Source organism: Pseudoliparis swirei, chromosome 15 (assembly GCF_029220125.1).
Source record: "Pseudoliparis swirei isolate HS2019 ecotype Mariana Trench chromosome 15, NWPU_hadal_v1, whole genome shotgun sequence".
Classification (NCBI taxonomy): domain Eukaryota; kingdom Metazoa; phylum Chordata; class Actinopteri; order Perciformes; family Liparidae; genus Pseudoliparis; species Pseudoliparis swirei.
The window spans coordinates 2,225,817-2,247,370 of record NC_079402.1 but is presented as its reverse complement, the minus strand read 5'-3'; the positions used below and the strand labels follow the sequence as shown (position 1 = coordinate 2,247,370).

General features: G+C 46.2%; 1 protein-coding gene across 1 annotated transcript; it reads right to left on the bottom strand.

Annotated features, from left to right (window-relative positions):
• Positions 1–3,894: 3,894 nt before the first annotated feature.
• slc27a6 (solute carrier family 27 member 6) lies at positions 3,895–20,637 on the bottom strand. Its single transcript, XM_056432817.1, has 10 exons — positions 20,049–20,637; positions 17,364–17,573; positions 16,163–16,321; positions 14,286–14,410; positions 12,310–12,504; positions 10,204–10,294; positions 9,927–10,125; positions 7,118–7,215; positions 6,910–7,040; positions 3,895–6,423 (listed from the first exon to the last, which is right to left on the bottom strand). The coding sequence occupies exons 1-10, from the start codon at positions 20,536–20,538 to the stop codon at positions 6,247–6,249; spliced, it is 1,875 nt and encodes a 624-aa protein (XP_056288792.1). The 5' UTR covers positions 20,539–20,637; the 3' UTR covers positions 3,895–6,246.
• Positions 20,638–21,554: the final 917 nt, after the last annotated feature.

Below are 21,554 nucleotides of genomic sequence, written 5' to 3'. Positions count from 1 at the left end.
TTACGTAGATGAAAGAATGCAGTCCTTGAGATTTGCTTTACGTGGGAGTTAAAGGACAAGTCGATCAAAGATAACGCCAAGATTCTTTACAGTGGTGTTGGATGCCAGGGCAATGCCGTCTACAGAATCCACATCACCAGATAATTGATCTCTGAGGTGCTCAGGGCCGATTAAAATTACTTGGTTTTGTCTGAGTTTAACATCAAGAAGTTGCAGGTCATCCATGTTTTATGTCTTTAAGACATGCTTGAATTTTACAGAGTTGGTTGCACTCCTCTGGGTTTATCGATAAATATAGTTGAGTGTCATCTGCATAACAATGAAAGTTTATGGAGTGTTTCCTGATAATATTGCCCAAAGGAAGCATGTATAAGGTAAATAAAATTGGTCCAAGCACAGAACCTTGTGGAACTCCGTGATTAACGTTGGTGGTTATCGGCGTCATCGTTTACAAATACAAACTGAGATCGATCTGATAAATAGGATTTAAACCAAATTAGTGCCGTGCCTGAAATGCCAATCGACTGCTCCAGTCTCTGTAACAGGATGTCATGGTCAATGGTGTCGAATGCAGCACTAAGGTCTAACAAGACCAGGACAGAGAGGAGTCCTTTATCTGCTGCCATTAAGAGGTCATTTGTAATTTTCACCAGTGCCGTCTCGGTGCTGTGGTGTTTTCTAAATCCTGATTGAAATTTCTCAAATAAACTATTATGATGTAGAAAGTCGCACAACTGATTTGCGACCACTTTCTCAAGGATCTTGGAGAGGAACGGAGGTTAGAGATCGGTCTGTAGTTAGCCAACACCTCTGGATCCAGAGTGGGCTTCTTCAGGAGAGGTTTAATAACAGCCACCTTGAAGGAGTGTGGTACGTGGCCTGTTAGCAGAGACACATTGATAATATCTAATAGAGAGCCGCCAATTAAAGGCAAAACGTCTTTAAGCAGCCTCGTCGGGATGGGGTCCAAGAGACAGGTAGACGTGTTCAAGTAGAAACCGTTGAAAATAATTGGTCACGGTTGATAGGAGAAAATCCTCAAATATACACCAGGGCATACAGCGGTTTCCAAGGCCATTCCACTTGAGAACAGATTGGCACTGGTTATGGGCAAGAGATTATTAATCTTGTCCCTAATAGTTAAAATCTTTTCATTAAAGAAGTTCATAAAGTCATTACCACTAAGGTTTATAGGAATGCTCGGCTCCACAGAGCTGTGACTCTCTGTCAGCCTGGCTACAGTGCTGAAGAGAAACCTGGGGTTGTTTTATTTTTTCTATTATTGATGAGTAATAGGCTGCTCTGGCATTACGGAGGGCCTTCTTATATGTTTTAAGACTATCTCGCCAAACTAAGCGGGATTCTTGAGATTAGTTGAACGCCATATGCGTTCAAGCTTTCGTGACGTTGCTTCAGTTTGCGGGTCTGAGGGTTATACCAGGAGCAAACCTCCTCTTCCTCACTGTCTTCTTCTTCAGAGGGCTATCGAGTCCAGTGTCATTCTCAGAGAGCCTATGGCACTGTCAACAAGATGATCAATCTGGGACGGACTAAAGTTAGACCAGGAGTCCTCTGTTATATTGAGACGTGGTATCGAATCAAATACAGAAGGAATCGCTTCTTTAAATTTAGCTACAGCACTATCAGTTAGACATCTAGTGTAGAAACTTTTGACTAACGGAGTACACTCCGGTAGTATAAATTCAAAAGTTATGAGGTTGTGGTCTGACAGAAGAGGATTCTGTGGGAAGACGTTCAAATGCTCAATGTCAACGCCATAAGTAAGAACAAGATCAAGCGTGTGGCCAAAGCTGTGAGTGGGTTTCTGTACTCTCTGACAGAAGCCAATCGAGTCCAACAAGGAGATGAATGCAGCACTAAGGCAATCATTATCAACATCCACATGGATATTAAAATCTCCAACAATAATAACTTTATCGGTTTTAAGAACCAAACTTGATATAAATTCTGAGAATTCAGATATAAACTCTGAATATGGACCTGGTGGCGGTACAGAATCACAAATCGAATTGGCTGTAGTGTTTTCCAGGTTGGATGTGAAAGACTAAGAACAAGGCTTTCAAATGAGGTGTAGTGTAATTTTGGTTGAGGATTAATTAATAGGCTCGATTCAAAGATGGCTGCTACTCCACCTCCTCGACCGGTGCCTCGAGGAATGTGAGTATTAATATGACTTGGAGGAGTCGATTCATTCAGGCAGACATATTCTTCATGGCTCAGCCAGGTTTCAGTTAGGCAACATAAATCAATGTGATTATCTGATATTAAATCATTCAGTAACACAGCTTTAGATGACAGAGATCGAATATTTAGGAGACCACATTTAATAGACCTATTTTGTTGCACTGCTGAAATAATTGTGTTAACTTGTATAAGGTTATTGTGTACGACTCCTCTTCTGCTTACTTTTGATTTATTTAATTGAAGTGGCCGTGGGACAGACACAGTCTCTACTCTAAAGTCAAGGGTGGGTAACTGCTCGAATGGAAGAGCAGAGAAGGGTGTTAAACTACAACTCTGCTCCCGGTTCCTGATCTGAACCCTGGGTTGTCATAGATTAAGTCCGTGATCAACTTGGTCATATTCGCAGAAATGAGACGCTCCGTCCAACGTGGGATGAATGCCGTCTCTCCTCATCAGATCAGGTTTTCCCAGAAAGTCTTCCAGTTGTCTCGTAGCCCACATTATTCGCTGGGCACCACCTCGACAGCCAGCGGTTGAAAGACGACATTCGGCTATACAATTCGTCTGTCTGCAAATTTGGGAGAGGGCCAGAGAAAATTACGGTGTCCGACAACGTCTTGGCATAAGCACACACCGATTCCACATTAATTTTAGTGAGTTCCGAGCGGCGGGCTCGAGCGTCATTACCACCGGCGTGTATTACAATCTGACTGTATCTCCGCTTATCCTTAGCCAGCAGCTTCAAACAAGACTCCACGTCGCCCGCTCTGGCCCCGGGAGGCACACGACTCTGGTCCGTGGCTTCGCTATTTTCACGTTCCTGACTATAGAGCTCCCGATAACCAGGGTGTGTTCCTCAGCGGGTGTGTCGCTGAGCAGGAAAACTGGTTCGAAACGTGAAGTGGTTGGTGCACAGCGGGCTTCTGTGTAGACTTACGACTCCTGCGAACAGTTACCCAACCATCCGGCTGCACGGTTACCGCCGGGGCACAGCTAACAGCTGACTGTAGCTCCGCGCCGACTACGGGAGAGGGCGGGCTAACTAGCATAGCTGTCTGAGCTTCGATAGCGCGGAGCCGTGCATCTAACCCACTTAGACCTGCCTCCAACCTAGCAAATAAACTACACTTGTTGCATGTATCGTTATCATTAAGGGAGGCAGGGGGATAACTATACATGAGACACACTGAGCAAGAGGGAGCGGGAGGGAGAGAAGAAGAAGTCATGCTCGCTGTTGAGCTGGCAACCAAAGCTTACCGGAAGAGTGAGATGATGCGTATATACATATATATATATGTATATACGTATAATTATATATTACAACAAAAGTAAATAAATACATATATACAGTATGTATATGAATATATATATATATATATATATATATGTGTGTGTGTGTGTGTGAGTGCTAACAAAAGCCATGATGTCTGTTTATGGGGAGTATGAAACATTTGGGGGAGTGGCCTTAAAGGGAGCGTGACCTTGGAGGGGGCGTGGCCTTATAGGCAGTGTTGGCGACTCTCTTGCCTGATGCAGCAGCTGTGGGAGCTCCAGCTGCTCGCCGAGCTTCACTGGAGAACAGCGGTGACCTCTGGAGGAGGCCGAGGGCTCAACGTCTAGAACGTTCTACACAACAACCCGGACGTTGTGTTGCATCCTGGGAAAGCTGCACATAAACAAAGGCCTCCATTCAGTCACTGTTGTGTTTATTTACGAGAACATTACACATATTATCTCTGGTGATACACTGGAATTAAATACGTGAGCAGAAACTTCTTAAGCTTATTTTGGTCGATGGTTCAAATCCCGCCTGCCCTGATGCTGCCCACGTTCAGTGAACACTCATGTCACCTGGAAGGGTTCCCTGAATGCAGCAGCACATGAACAACCAAGTAAAACATAAATAAACTAGAATGGACACTCGGTAGAGCGCATACCTTCGCATATCACAAAATTGGGCATTGAATTATGAACATTTTGGCATTAGTTGCATGCCAATTGGATAAAAATTGACGCGCTATGGTAAAAAGAAGATTTTTACCTTTTCATGACCTTGACCTTGACATTTGACCCGATCGATCCCAAAATCTAATCAAATGGTCCCCGGATAATAATCAATCATCCCACCAAATGTCATGCGATTCGGTTTAATACTTTTTTACTTATGCGAATAACACGCACGCATACAAATACACGGCGATCAAAACATAACCTTCCGCATTTTCAATGCAAAGGTAATAAAATGAATAAATAAATCGTGGAATCAAAACATTCACAGAATTAAAAGAAAACATGAATGTCGAGAACTTTGAGCTCTTCATATTAAAAATATCACTTTGTCAACGTCATTCTGCTGAAGAAGTAAAATCACTGAAAAACATCTCTGGATAAATTTGTTGACCACAAATACATTTAAAACAATTTCACTGTCAGTAAAGTAGCAAAAATATCTGTGAGAATTCATTTGTTTGTAGATTATAAAAACATTCCTGAATCTTCCTCATAAAATGAACTTTTGGACCTTTAAATTCCATCAATGAACCCTTCAGTACGGGTGGAATTAAGGCACTTTAAATGGATTTGTATCCATTTAGAAAGACCATTAAAAACAATTTATATAATACAGAATATTATTAATAATAATATTAACAATAACCCCATTATTAATTATTTACTGTAAAACTATTACATACGTGAATTTTAAAGAATAACCCGACTATTAATTATTATTTTAGAGCTGAAAATACTTAGAACTTCTCTTTATTATCTTTACGTCATCAGATATTTATATTGATCTGTAAATGAAGAGATGGACGGATACGACGTCACGGAGAACCAACACACAGCAGACATGTTCCACCGTGATGCCTTCAGGTGCAGATTGTTTATCGGACGTTTCACAAAGTGTGTGTGATCAACTCATCCTGTTAACTACACAACGTCGGTTCCTCTAGGTTCCTCTCAGTTCATATCGGTTCCTCTCGGTTCCACTCGGTTCCTTTCGATTCCTTTCGGTTCCTCTGGGTTCCTCTCAGTTCATATCGGTTCCTCTCAGTTCATATCGGTTCCTCTCAGTTCCTCTCGGTTCCTTTCAATTCCTTTCGGTTCCTCTGGGTTCCTCTCAGTTGATATCGGTTCCTCTCAGTTCATATCGGTTCCTCTCGGTTCCTCAGTTCATATCGGTTCCTCTCGGTTCCTCTCAGTTCCTCGGTTCCTTTTGATTCCTTTCGGTTCCTCTGGGTTCCTCTCAGTTGATATCGGTTCCTCTCAGTTCATATCGGTTCCTCTCGGTTCCTCAGTTCATATCGGTTCCTCTCAGTTCCTCGGTTCCTTTTGATTCCTTTCGGTTCCTCTGGGTTCCTCTCAGTTCCTCTCAGTTCATATTGGTTCCTCTCGGTTCATATCGGTTCCTCTCAGTTCATATCGGTTCCTCTCGGTTCCTCTGGGTTCCTCTCAGTTCATATCGGTTCCTCTCAGTTCCTCTCAGTTCATATCGGTTCCTCTCAGTTCATATCGGTTCCTCTCGGTTTATATCGGTTCCTCTCAGTTCATATCGGTTCCTCTCGGTTTATATCGGTTCCTCTCAGTTCATATCGGTTCCTCTCGGTTCCTCTGGGTTCCTCTCAGTTCATATCGGTTCCTCTAAGTTCCTCTCGGTTCCTCTCAGTTCATATCAGTTCCTCTCGGTTCCTCTCAGTTCCTCTCAGTTCATATCGGTTCCTCTCAGTTCATATCAGTTCCTCTCGGTTCCTCTCAGTTCATATCGGTTCCTCTCGGTTCCTCTCAGTTCATTCGGTTCCTCTCAGTTCATATCGGTTCCTCTCGGTTCCTCAGTTCCTCTCAGTTCATATCGGTTCCTCTCGGTTCCTCTCAGTTCATATCGGTGCCTCTCGGTTCCTCTCGGTTCCTCTCAGTTCATATCGGTTCCTCTCGGTTCCTCTCGGTTCCTCTCAGTTCATATCGGTTCCTCTAAGTTCCTCTCGGTTCCTCTCGGTTCCTTTCCTCCCCTCTGTTCCTCGTTCCCAGTCCTCACTCGGGGTTCTACAGCTTGCGTTCTCCGGTCATGATGCTGCGGTAGATGTTCTCCGTGAGGGGAACGTAGCTCTGCTGCTGGTAGTCCAGCACGTAGAGCGGGTCGGAGATGGCGGCCGGGTCGAAGCCGCTCTGCACCAGCTGGAACTTCTGCTGCTTGAAGGTGCTCGTCGTCTCCATGACAACCTGAGGAGAACACACAGCGGCCATCAGGCGTAAGGGGAGGGCCTTCACTCTGACGCATGGTTTAAGCCCCGCCCCCAAATATCTTCTGAAGCAGAGAAGTTAAACAATGTCATCGAGAACATGGAGAGTCTGTTTCTCACTGGCGAGATAAAGAAGGCCGATATCAGACACGGTGAGAGCACCTCCTCCTTTCCTTCTCTCTCTCCTTCTCCTTCTCCCTCTCATTTTCCTTCTCCCTTTCCTTCTCCCTCTCTCCCCTTCTCCTTCTCACCTTCCCTCTCCTTCTCCCTTTCCTTCTCCCTCTCCTTCTCCCTCCTCTCCTATTTGTTTCTATCCCATTTAATTCATGGCATCATGACTGTGGCAGTGGCGCCTAACGGCCACTAGATGGCGGAACGCTCAAACCGACCACCTCAGTTTAAACCCTCACCTGGGGGTCTGAGTCCCTACGGGTGGAGGACCCTCCTCCCCCGCCCCGCCCCTTACCTGCAGCCGTATGAACAGCGGGCGCGCGTAGGCCGCCACCTCCCTCATCACGTGGTGGAACAGCTTCCTGCCGTCCAGCGCCAGGCCCGGCCTCGTGATGATGGCGGCCATGCCGGCTCGGCCCTCGTGTCCTGGACACGAACACGAGGTCACCCTCCGGGTCGCCACGGCGATGACAGGTGTTATATATTTATAGTGTTTAACGCACCTTTCACCTCCACGCCGTACACGTTGACCTCCTGGATGAAGTCCACCTGACCGAGGGCCTCCGTCACCTCCGTGGTCGCTACGTTCTCACCTTTCCACCTGAACTCAGGGAAACAGGAATGATTTAAAAAAATAGACCCCCTGGTGGTCAGGAGAGAGAATGCAACTTTAACACGTGAAGCATAGCCTTCTATACAACCAGAGGAGTCGCCCCCTGGTGGTCAGGAGTGAGAATGCAGCTTTAACACGTGAAGCATAGACCTCTATACAACCAGAGGAGTCGCCCCCTGGTGGTCAGGAGAGATAATGCAGCTTTAACACATGAAGCATATACTTCTATACAACCAGAGGAGGCGCCCCCTGGTGGTCAGGAGAGAGAATGCAGCTTTAACACATGAAGCATAGACTTCTATACAACCAGAGGAGTCGCCCCCTGGTGGTCAGGAGAGAGAATGCAGCTTTAACACGTGCAGCATAGCCTTCTATACAACCAGAGGAGTCGCCCCCTGGTGGTCAGGAGAGAGAATGCAGCTTTAACACATGAAGCATAGACTTCTATACAACCAGAGGAGGCGCCTCCTGGTGGTCAGGAGAGAGAATGCAGCTTTAACACATGAAGCATAGACTTCTATACAACCAGAGGAGTCGCCCCCTGGTGGTCAGGAGAGAGAATGCAGCTTTAACACATGCAGCATAGCCTTCTATACAACCAGAGGAGTCGCCCCCTGGTGGTCAGGAGAGAGAATGCAGCTTTAACACATGAAGCATAGACTTCTATACAACCAGAGGAGTCGCCCCCTGGTGGTCAGGAGAGAGAATGCAGCTGTAACACATGAAGCATAGACTTCTATACAACCAGAGGAGTCGCCCCCTGGTGGTCAGGAGTGAGAATGCAGCTTTAACACGTGAAGCATAGACTTCTATACAACCAGAGGAGTCGCCCCCTGGTGGTCAGGAGTGAGAACGCAGCTTTAAAGGGTACCTGTAGTGCAAAACAACAACGTGCTACATCCATTCGGCGCATCAAATAAATCATATTTTCCCCGCCGCTATTGTCAACAAGTCACGCATAGCCCGAGGCTTTACATTTCTTTGTCAACATTCCGAGTCCGTGAACGCTTCAGGGCGCAGCCATTTTGCTAGTTATTTACTCATGTCAAAGGTCACTATGACGTAGAGTCGTTGAAAGGAATTCAGCCCATCCGGAGCCACTTCTACACGCGTTGCTTCTTGGGATAGATCGGTGGCCTCAAGAATTACACAATCTATATCAGGGGTGCTCAATACGTCGATCGCGGCGACCTGCCAGTCGATCGCGGCGTAGTATTGGTAGATCGCATGACATTAAAAAAAATTGGCCCGCCCCCCTGTCACTTTCTCTATAGCGCCACATTACAGCAGCAGCACGTCATTTCTGTCTCTACGTGTTGCGCTGACAGTCCTCTGCCCGCCGTCTCGTGCGCGCGGAGCTCCGACACCGGTTTGCGCGCATCGGACGGACGGAGCAAAGAAAAGTCACTAGCACCCCGAACATGTCGGCCGATCATTGCATCAATGAAAGACATCTCCAGCGCTGGCTTATGCGCGATGTAGCTATCAAGCTCACGCTTTTGTGTGAAGCAGATGAGGTCTAATGACACTATATCATCGGACATAAGTTCGTGTTCTTTACAACAAATGCACTCTGTCTGTTTTTTGTGGCACACATTTCCCACAACTGCACCAAACGTCCGCCGACTTGCGTGCACGGTGAAGCATCTGGACCGGCGGTCCTTCGCATCAACTTCATCAGAATCATCGCTATCATCGCTGTCACAATTCACTAAATGGGGATAGTCTGCTTTTAAAGGTTCAAACAAGTATCCAGTTGCTGAATCTGACAATCTTTCATCGTCCATATTCTCAATCTCTCAGCATTTGTTTGCGAGCGCTCGACGTTGTTTATATTGGTATCTGAACACATCCGCTGTGGCTGGCTGTCGATCTATCAACGATCTGACGTCACACCACCCGCGACATATTCAAGCTCCAGTGCAATGTCGCATGTCGGAGTTGAGGACTTTGAACAGCCTAAACTACGTATTGTTATTGAATACTGGACCGTCAGTGCATGAATAACCTTTAGAAACACATTATCTTTTGATCTGGCTACATATTCGTTTTCACTACAGGTACCCTTTAACACGTGCAGCATAGCCTTCTATACAACCAGAGGAGTCGCCCCCTGGTGGTCAGGAGAGAGAATGCAGCTTTAACACATGAATCATAGACTTCTATACAACCATAGGAGTCGCCCCCTGGTGGTCAGGAGTGAGAACGCAGCTTTAACACGTGAAGCATAGCCTTCTATACAACCAGAGGAGTCGCCCCCTGGTGGTCAGGGGAGAGAACGCAGCTTTAACACATGAAGCATAGCCTTCTATACTACCAGAGGAGTCGCCCCCTGGTGGTCAGGAGTGAGAATGCAGCTTTAACACATGAAGCATAGACTTCTATACAACCAGAGGAGTCGCCCCCTGGTGGTCAGGAGTGAGAATGCAGCTTTAACACGTGAAGCATAGACCTCTATACAACCAGAGGAGTCGCCCCCTGGTGGTCAGGAGAGAGAATGCAGCTTTAACACGTGAAGCATAGCCTTCTATACAACCAGAGGAGTCGCCCCATGGTGGTCAGGAGAGAGAATGCAGCTTTAACACGTGAAGCATAGCCTTCTATACAACCAGAGGAGTCGCCCCCTGGTGGTCATGAGAGAGAATGCAGCTTTAACACGTGAAGCATAGTCTTCTATACAACCAGAGGAGTCTGGGTACCTGAAGGTGTCCCCCACGCGGTCCCTGAAGCTGATGAAGCCCTCGTGGTCTTCCGCCATGAGGTCGCCCGTGTTGAAGTAGGCGTCTCCCTTCACGAACACGCCTCTCCTCAGCTTCCTCTCGGTCAGCTGCTTGCTGCCGGCGTAGCCGAAGAACGGACTCAGGGAGCTCACCTTGGACAGCAGGAGCCCCGTCTCACCTGGCAGGAGGACAGGAAGTCAATACCAAGAGGATTCATTTCAAAATAAAGGAACACCTTCAGGCGTCGTGGCCTCACCCTTCTCCACCCGCTGACAGAAGCCGCTGGGACCCGTCACCGGCTCGTCCCTCGCCATGTCGTACTTCACCAGGTCGTACTTGAACAAGAGCTGCACACAGTCGAGAGAACGTGTTGAACTAAAGATCACGTCACAGCGATCTCATCCAGGATCCTTGACGAGAAGGCCATGACCTCATGATGACATCATTAGAATATTGGTCCAGATTTATAGAAGCAGATAGAATTTGGGCTCTGACCTCCTCCTGACCCCGTGAGAAGGCTCAATGGAGGGAGTTCATCTTCAAGAATATTCTCCTCCTTTTTTTTTTTTACATACAAGACACATATTCACACACACCACTTTTCTTCTAATTTTTTTACATTTAACTCAATTTTGCAAATGTTTTTCACTTTCCCAAATTTGCACTTTTAAAAAAATGTAAACATCTCCAAATTTGCATATTTTCTCATTTAAACTTCCCCAAATGTCAATATCTTTTTCATTTAAAATTCCCACAAATTTGATTTTTTTTACTTCATTTAAGGCTCCCACAATTGTGCATTTTTTTCATTTAAACTTACTCAAAATGTGCATATTTATTTCATTTAAATGTCCAACATTTGCATATTTGTACATATAAACTTCCCCAAATTGTGCACGTTGTAATGTAACCGAATCGGACGCGAAAGGCTCTGAACGCCTCGCCGTGCGTCCTGAGGTCACGTTCTGAGGTCATGACCTCCAGAACTCAGAGGTCAGAGATTACAGCTGAACACGTGTAACCAGTCTGATGGAAGATATATAAGCTAAGACTGGTGAGCTCAGGGCCCTGAACGCATCACTCAGGATGACCTCATATGACCCTTCACCCCCCGACTCGACAGGAGGTCCTTCTGTTCACAGCATCGCATGAAATGGTTAAAATGACCACAAAATAAACATGTTATTGTCTTGATTAAATATAATCACCATACATGAGTCACACTGTCCTATGATAACGAACAGACGGGCAAAAAGAAGACACATTGCATTTATTGGTCCATTGTGAGGTGTTTTTGATCCTTGACCTCAAGATATTGAAATTAATCTATTTAGGACCAAAAACATCCTTTTTGTCTTGACACACAGCATAAATGTGTTATTTAAATGTTATTTAAATTATTTAGGCCTCATCTAAAAGTTGATGTTTTTAAATACTCGTGCGCCGGGTACCGGAGACCCTCGTGGATTTAAGGAGCCGACTCTCCTCCCGTGGGAAGACGGTCATCTCCATCGTCGATCTTTTTACATTTTTTATTTGGAGCGAGACCATTTAAAAGCCGTGGTGAATGACCTGTCGTGACCTCTGGGATACTCAACGACCTCGTGGAACACCTTTACCTGGACGACCACGAGAGGCCCAGGACATTCAGAGGAGGCGTGGCTTCTCTCCAAATGAGAGATCTTTGTTCATTTCTATCAATTCTCCAGAGGTCCAGTTTACATAAAATAACTTTATTATATTTGACCAACACTGAATCCGGATGTTATGCTTCAGAAAACCAGTCGGCGTTAAATTGGCCGATCACAGGTGTTCATGACCCCCCCCCCCCCCCCAGGCCACGCAGAGGCCAACCAGCTGGTTGACCCCTCAAAGACCTCTCCGATGGGGGACTACACTACAGGACCTGACAGGCCTCCTCTAAGCTGACCCCCCCCCCCACCCACTACAGTTTACTCAGCCACATGCACTAATTTAGTGGTCAAGCCTCTGGAGAGTGCACGTGGGATGTGAGCTCACTATCGGGTTGGAAAACAGATTCCCACAATGCACAGAGGCGATGTTGTTCTTCTTGTGGCTCAAAGGAAGGACAGTTTTATAGCTTCTCTCAGCAGCATAACTGTTTTCAGCTGCGCTCACATAAAAAGAGTTTAAAGGGTTTTCTACCCCTCCGCTAGTCTTCTAAGGCGATAACACAATGGACCATTTGAACACTGGAGATGGGCCTCTACACACCTCTGTAGAGACTTCATTAAACACCAGAGAATAGTCATTTACCACGTTAACTATGGAGAGAGGGTGTTTATGATTCATTTAATGTGATCTATCTCATGTTATTCCCTCGAGGTCACCAAGCACTCACCCTGTAGAAGAAGTTGGAGCGGCCCACGGTTCCGATCTTGCCGATGTGGTTCATGAAGCACAGGTTCCCCTCGGTGGAGCCGTACACCTCGCACATCTTCACATTCCCAAAGCGACCGTGGAACTCCCGCCACACGTCCGGCCGCAGCCCGTTGCCGACGCCCATCCGCACCTTGTGAACGCCGTCATTCGCCGACTGGTGGGAACGAGACGACGTTAGCACAGTAGATTTCAAAGTCTTAAACGTGCATTCTCTCTCCTGACCACCAGGGGGCGACTCCTCTGGTTGTATAGAAGTCTCTGCTTCATGTGTTAAAGCTGCATTCTCTCCTGACCACCAGGGGGCGGCTTCTCTACTGGTGGTCAGTAGAGAGAAAGTAACTTTAACACATGAAGCATAGACTTCTATACAACCAGAGGAGTCACCATCTGGTGGTCAGTAGAGAGAATGCAGTTTTAACACATGAAGCATAGACTTCTATACAACCAGAGGAGTCACCCTCTGGTGGTCAGTAGAGAGAATGCAGTTTTAACACATGAAGCATAGACTTCTATACAACCAAAAGGAGTCGCCCCCTGGTGGTCCGGAGAGAGAATGCAGCTTTAACACATGAAGCATAGACTTCTATACAACCAGAGGAGTCACCATCTGGTGGTCAGTAGAGAGAATGCAGCTTTAACACATGAAGCATAGACTTCTATACAACCAGAGGAGTCACCCTCTGGTGGTCAGTAGAGAGAATGCAGTTTTAACACATGAAGCATAGACTTCTATACAACCAAAAGGAGTCGCCCCCTGGTGGTCCGGAGAGAGAATGCAGCTTTAACACATGAAGCATAGACTTCTATACAACCAAAAGGAGTCGCCCCCTGGTGGTCCGGAGAGAGAATGCAGCTTTAACACATGAAGCATATACTTCTATACAACCAGAGGAGTCACCATCTGGTGGTCAGTAGAGAGAATGCAGCTTTAACACATGAAGCATAGACTTCTATACAACCAGAGGAGTCACCCTCTGGTGGTCAGTAGAGAGAATGCAGTTTTAACACATGAAGCATAGACTTCTATACAACCAGAGGAGTCACCCTCTGGTGGTCAGTAGAGAGAATGCAGTTTTAACACATGAAGCATAGACTTCTATACAACCAAAAGGAGTCGCCCCCTGGCGGTCCGGAGAGAGAATGCAGCTTTAACACATGACATGAGTCAAATATGACATCAATGACACTGAGCGAATACGCCGCAGTTCTTCATAAAGTATTTGCCGTTGCGTCCTCTCTGACGGCGTCCGTGGCACGGGGCCGGCGTGCCGGCGGTGATCGTCACTCACGTTGACCTTGTGAAAAAAAAGTGCTTATGTGCGTATCCACATCTTTAATTTGCCAATCAGTGGCGAGGACGAGTCCCGGCCTCCGCCCACGCGGCGAATAACCGAGTGGACAAAGAGGACTTTGAGTCCGAGCTCTGCCCTCACACTGGGTGTGTGTGTGTGTGTGTGTGCGTGTGTGTGTGTGTGTGTCCGCCAATGGGAGAACGTGAATATCACAAAAACAAAGGCCCTGCTTGTCTTTCTGCTAGTTGTGCCACAATTTGAGTTGACGGGTCCTCGCCAAGTGGCCCTGGCTGTGAAGCATTGATGCCGTTTCCTTCTCCTGTTGCCTCAACGCTAACTCACTGGCTCCGTCGCGCCGCTTCCTAGCTCGGCGTCAGATACGGAAACTCTTAGAATAGTGAGTTGAGGAGAGAAGGAACACCTGAAGGTGCTCTGAAGAGCGATGGTTCAGGGGTCAGTCCATCAGAAAGAAGACGACGCCCTTTCTAAATGTGACTCCAAAGTCTTGTTCAGCAGACACACAGAAGGGAAGGAACGAACCGAGATGAAGTTACGAGGAAGCAGAGAGCCAGCCTCTTGGTGCCAGGCGTGCTGTTAGCACTGCACCGTAACCCTTTAATCTGGATGCCGAGCAGCGGATTACCTCGGGCTGGTTGCAGAGGTACCTGCAGAGCTCTCCGATGTACTGGAAAACGGTGACGTCGTATTTTCGACAGTCGTTCCAGAACTGGGAGGCCGAGAATTTCTTCTTCAAGACGCAGGAGGCGCCTGTGACGGGACAAACAGCGAGGACACCGACTCAGCGTATCGTAGATGACGGCTTGATCGACTCCAAATGAGAAGCTTAAATCATATTCAGAGATAGATATAGATTCAGACTGAAGATGCTGCCAGAGTGGAACGTGAATGTAAAGTGGGAATTTATCAAAATATAAATTCGCAGTGGAACGAAATGATGTATTTACACCTCTGGTGGGCTATTCCACGTTAGCTTACTTTGGACTTCTATTTTGGGTTTAGAGGCGGTCTTGTGAGTCCAGGCAGGCGTACGTACCCCCGTGTGTCAACATCTAAATCTGTGAGGGCGCCGACCTCGCCAACGGTCTGTGAGCACAAGCTGCCCCGAGGTTTATCTCTGAAGGACGTTGAACCGTCAACTCTGGCAGCAGTTGGCCCAAATGCAGAAGCCAGAGAGTCATCAATGGGATCGCTGATTAGATAAGAAGTAGCTGCATTTCCCAAACCATGTTATATCACTGCAGCATCACATTTCTAAATTATAATAAAGTTGCTGAAACGAGCAGTTTGGACCGTACTGTAATGTCATCGAAACCCAAAATATGAAGGTTCACACGGTGGACGCTTCTGTGAAGAGGCGAACACGGCGACCACGGCGACCACGACCCAAAACAATAGCATCATCTACAAGAGTCTTCGGTGTCCACTTCCTGTTCTAAAGTCTCCAATTAGGCCACTAGTTGTGGAACATTGGGTCCTCAAAAGGGGGACGCTGTTGGCGGTGACACCGTCTGCAGCCCTGTTATGTAACAAAGGCCACAAAAACCTCTTCAGGATGCCTTCTGTTGCCTGTTTTACATTTTAAAAGTAGATTATTATTTACCTCTGGAAACTATCATGTGGCAAGATTCTGGCGGAACATGCATGTATACGATTATATTCACTCAATAATCCACATGACCGCAACACTGCTGCAAATCTGTTTTGTTTTCATATCATCGTCACGACCTTGTGGACTCGTGCTGTGAAAACAAACGCTCACAAAACCCTGAGGTTCATAAATTGCATCCTACATTTTGTCAAATGAAATGATATTTAACGCGTTTCTGCAGCCGATAATAAAATTATTATTATTATTATTAAAATCATAAAATGAAAGTGTCATCTACCATTCAATTAAAAAATTTAATTAAAGTTCATGTTTACCGTGTTATGTACCTGTCAATATTTCCAAAGAAAAAAATACACACAAAATAGAATAAAATAAAAAGTTAGAAAACATAGTGTTTGACGTGTGCTATTCTCCATTGTGAGCATGCTTACGTCGGTGCATCTCACCATCTGAATAAAGTGCCCTTCAAATAGCTGTAGATGTATTGATCATTGACTTTAGTTTTTTGTGTGGTCGATGGCACAATAGCTCTCGCTGCTTTAAGATATATGACAATAATGACACGGTGAGATCAGAGGTTTTTCAAAATAAAACCTGTTGCAGAAGAATTTGAGGAGGGTGTCACGACTCTCAGGTTTTCAGGTTTTCTCTACAAAGTGATTCTTCATTTTAAACAGGAACTGTGAATTGATAATTCTGCAAACCGTTCAATGTGACAAGAAAGTAAAAGGCCAAAGAGTCCAAAGAGGCTTTCGTTGCCTCAACTCGGTCATGCAAACAACCGCTGATCTAGTTCGCCGTTTGCTCGATGTTTAGATTTCTTCCGATGAGCTACGACAAAAACAAACGCTTCCAACACAAGAATCAGCCACGCGGACTCGGAGGCCTACCCAGCTCGATGGTTCCTCCGATGCCGATCAAGGAAGCGGCGCTGTGGTAGAGCGGCAGAGGGATGTACACCACGTCGTCTTCGGTAGCTCCGAAGGCCCAGAACCCTGCTGCTGCCTTCAGGCTCTGCAGGTGAGTGATCACCGCGGCCTTCGGGAGCCCTGAGGAAATGAAACACACACAACTTATGCATTATATGATACGGGAAAAGAAAAGTGTGACACGTGGTACACAGCCTGCATGACGTCACGCAAAGCTGCAGTTTAAGGTTCCCGACTCCATTAATGACGAAAGCGCACGGAATTGCCCTCGCTTGCCCTGTGAGTGGCCTCCCTCTCCCTCACTCTGATTTAAAAGACACTCCTCAGGTCACGGTGGTAGAAGGGAAAGCCTGTCCCGTCCCGTCCCGTGCCGTTTCCGTTCGGTTCTGATGGACCAATGACGTCCAGTGGAAACAAGCTTTTATTGTCCTTCCACAGAGATCTTATGGAAATTCAGACGGATTCATGAGAAAATGAAAGCCGTCTATTTTCTAAAAGACATGGTTTTCATATCGAAGTGAGACATCGATCCAAAACCATGACCGGGGCAACCTTTATTTTAAAGGTACCTGCAGCTCTTAAACCGTGGAAGCTAATGAGGGACGTCAGCTACGGAAAACACTTAATATTGAAGTTTAACCCCTGAGATCAGAGCGTTTTTAATATTGCACTTTATTTGAAATGTATAGTCTTTCAAAATTTTAAATAGAAAAGTAAAATTGTCTTGGTAAAAAAAAAAGAAGAAAGTCTCACAAATATGGTAAGCCTAAGGTTGAACTCATTTGCTGAATGCTGTTTGTCACCATGTCTATCCCAGCATGCACTGGGAAAAACACAGGCTCATCAGACCTACACCTAGCCTGCATGTCTTCAAACTGAGCAGCATGGGTTGTTAATGTGTTCTACATTTCATACACTAAAAGGAGATGTATGATTAATCCATACTTAAAAGACAATCATCATGTTATCGTTATAATGTCCCTGCACACGCAGAGTGGGCGCTGGGTTCATGTTCAAACCAACAAAGAGGCAAAGATCCCAGAGCACAGGATGGATCGCACAGGGGGGAAGCTGGAGGAGGCCTTCAGGGAACCCGTTGCGAACACAACCCCCCAAGACAAACACTGGCGGCTATGAGGCAAACAAAGAAAACCACCCTAACCAGTTGTTCCAGACGTAAAGATGTAGAGAGTCGGGGATTTGAGGGAGGTGATGGCACGCAGCGCCGCCGGCACGGGCTGATCGGAGGCAGCCTCCACCTTATCCAGCAGAGAGAGCACCTGTGGGTGCTCGCTCTGGCTCTTCATGGCCCACACCTGAATGTTGTCCTCCAGCAGGCTGCCGAGGATGCCGTCCAGACATTCCACCAGATCTGAGAGATGGAGATCATTTTAATATGCTTTTCATTTGTATTGAACTCTCACAGACTGAGATGCAAGAGAAGGCTTGTGTGGAGGAGAACTTCTGAATAAACAGCTCACTGGTGTTTTCAGTGATGTGACGCTTTGTCACAACCTCGGCTTGGACCTTTGTGTGCAGGGAGATCGACTCTCGAAGAAAACACAGGAATGATCAGAGAATGCAACGTCAGTCACGGCAACCTCGGAAATGTTCTTTACCTGTGACATGCCAGGTCAGATCATAGTTATTAAGGACACCACATAGTTCTATAGACCCGCTGTCCTGGGGATTACTGTAGGGGCGTACCGTAGGGGCGTACCGTAGGGGCGTACCGTAGGGGCGTACCGTAGGGGCGTACCGTAGGGGCGTACCGTAGGGGCGTACCGTAGGGGCGTACCGGATGGCCGTACTGTAACGTGTTTTTACTCAATAACACGTCTTTACCATCTAGAATCTGATTTTGCGTAATAATTCTGAACTATAAGCAGAAATGTACTTCTTTTTTTTTTACTCATGTTCCACAACTCTACAAACACAAACACAAGTGTCTCGTCTTTCTTCTGCCCAATGGCATAACTTTCACCTTGCAAAGGTCATCTAAATCCTCTCAGGGTCGGACCATGAATCCTTCTCCTGTCTCAACGCATTAGGCTGAGCGCCGTGTCCCCGGACGATATCACGCTTGTTTGCTCGAGCGATCATCTGTCATCCTGTCACATGCTGCCGCCCGGTGATTCCTATTAACTAGAAACAGGATTCAGTGAAGACCGGTAAACCTCGAGTGGAAGCACAACAAGTTCACATCGTTGTGTTCTCAAATACACACAGCAAATATTACAAATTAAATAATGTACAGCAGGGTCCAGCTTTGTTTGTATATCGCAGGTTTTGGAAGAGGTCAGAGTTCAGCAGTCACACAGTTCACAGCCGAGCGGGGAAACAATCAATATGATCTGGCCCGACGTTTGGAGAACGGGGTTCAGTATCGTAACACAATGACAACACAATGAAAAGGATTTTACTGCCTGTTTTTCATTATATTTTCTTCAAATTTAATTTAAGTATTTAATGGGCCTATCAAATGTTTATCATGTACAAATTAATACATTATTAATGAATTAGTCAATCCTCAGGTAATAATTTGGCTCTCAACAAGAGCAAACAGTGCTGATGGAGATAACAGTGCTGATGGAGATATCCGTGCTGATGGAGATAACAGTGCTGATGGAGATAACAGTGCTGATGGAGATAACAGTGCTGATGGAGATAACAGTGCTGATGGAGATATCAGTGCTGATGGAGATATCAGTGCTGATGGAGATAACAGTGCTGATGGAGATATCCGTGCTGATGGAGATAACAGTGCTGATGGAGATAACAGTGCTGATGGAGATATCAGTGCTGATGGAGATAACAGTGCTGATGGAGATAACAGTGCTGATGGAGATATCAGTGCTGATGGAGATATCAGTGCTGATGGAGATAACAGTGCTGATGGAGATACCATTGCTGACGGATATAACAGCGCTGATGCAGATAACAGTGCTGATGGAAACACAATATTTCTTTGGGGGATGTTTACATATCCAATCCCAGGACAGAAGGTGTGACTGGAGAATGGAGTTGCATCCGTACACCACCTTTATCTGTGTCTGTATTCGACACGCCATTCACACGCTGACGGGTTACCGGGCAAGATACCACCGGCCCATCAGGACTAAACTTATTCACACCGAAGACGTAGCCTTCAAGAACAGTTAAGGGTTAAAAGTGTGTCGCCCAAGGACACTTCGAGGTGGACGACGGAGCCGGGGATCAAACCTCTTCCTCTCGGCCACAGCCTACGCCGTGCGGGTTGTAGAGCCCTTTGAGGCTGATGTAATACTTCTGATATTGGGCTATACACATAAATGTAATTGGATTTAAAGGTGTGTGGTCTTGTCAACAGAGACAGGAGAAGCTTGGATTACAACACACACATTTCTCCACTTTTACACAGTTGTTGGCTGCTATATGCCAGATGTTGCTTTTTGTATAATAATTGAGAATTTACAACCTGGCATTTGGATTGGAACATGTCGTGTTCACAGGAATAAGATCAGGGATCATGCATTTGTTGTCCAGTGATGGCCCAGAGGATGAAGTACAAAGTACATCCATTCAGGTCAAATACACAAGTGCAGTCGTAGGTAACAGAGTATTGTTCATGATAAAATTATGAATAAACAATTAAAGGAGTTTATTATAAAACTTCTAAGTTATCATGTGCTCTGATGGAGCAGGCAGGAGCTGATGACCCACAGTGATGGAGAGTGATGGAGAGAGATGGAGTGATGGAGAGAGATGGAGAGTGATAGAAATAGATGGAAGATGGAGAGAGATGGAGAGTGAAGGAGAGAGATTGAGAGTGATAGAGAGTGCTAGAGAGTGCTAGAGAGGGTTCTACCTGAACCGACAACGAGAGTTGTGGCTCCGCAGCTGTGGAAGCAGTGCAGCAGAGCCTTGGACTTGATGTTGGTGTTCAGGAACGCCACCGAGCAGCCGACCTTCGCCAAGCCGAACCAGGCGCACAGGAAGTCGGGCTCGTTGTTCATGAGCAGGGCGACGCAGTCCCCTTTGCGCAGCTTCGCCGCCTCCAGGAACACGTTGGCGAGCCTGTTGCTGCGCAGCTCCACGTCCCGGTACGTGTGCACGCGTCCTTCGTGGATGAGGAACGGCTTGAGCGGAATGCGCCGCGCCTGCTGGACGAACCGGTCCAGCACCGTGCGCACGCCGCGCGGCAGCCTGGAGGAGAGCTCCAGCCTCACGCCGTAACGCACCACCTTCAGCAGGAAAAAGAAGTCCCTCCAAAAGTACGGGAAGCAGAGGGTCTGCAGGACGTGAGCGCAGAGAAGACCCGCCAACAGAGCCGAGAGCCACCCCAGAGACAGAGGCATGTCTGCGGCTGTCAGGCAGCGATGGGTCGGGTGGGTTGGGGGTGTTGGGGAGGGGGGCACGGTGGAGATAACCCGGGACGCGCGCGTGGCTCACTAAATACTCTGTTACTACAGTCCAGGTGGTAAACACCGGCAGCGAGCTGCCAGCCCACAGGTAAGTCACACGGCGTGCGTCCGGAACATGATGAATACCGCCTTCAAAATAAAAGAAGACACATGGAAACCGGTCTGAGACGTGCTGGACTTTGCCCTGCCAGATTATAAACACTGGTGCTGACTTGATTTGATGATATAACCAAAATGTACTGATGTCAGACTGGTGATGGGCGAATGTGTTATTTGCTGTGATTTTTCTAATTATTGTTCTTATTGTTTTGGTGAGTTTTCTGAAGTTCTTTAACCATTAATTTATAATTTCCCTCTGTGTTGTATACTTAAAGTCCTGTCTTCTTCATTTGTAATAATAAATACTAGAAATAAAGAAAAGAAAGAAAAGAAAGAAAATGAATTATATAATGAAAATGAATAAAAGAAAGAATGAAAAGAAAAGAAAGAAGAAAAGACAAGAAAGAAAAGAAAGAAGAAGAAGAAAATAGATATATATAATAAATAAAAGAAGACAATTTGAGAGGGGTGGAGATTCAATTCAATTCAGTATATTTGTATAGCCCAATTTCAGAAATTACAAATTTGTCTCAGAGTGCTTTACAATCTGTACATCCCTGACCTTTGACCTCACATCGGATCAGGAAAAACTCCCAAACAACCCTTCACGGGGAAAAAATGGAAGAACCCTTCAGGAGAGAACAGAGGAGGATCCCTCTCCAGGATGGACAGAACAAAAGATGTCATGTGACCAGAAGGACAGATTAGAATTTAAACACATTCAATGAATATGACAGAGTGTATGAATAGTTGGTAGTAGGCATATTCCACGATGGAGACCTCCACGATCCATCAGGCAGATAATTACAAATAAGAAATAAAAAGATAACAATAACAGCAACAAAAACAAC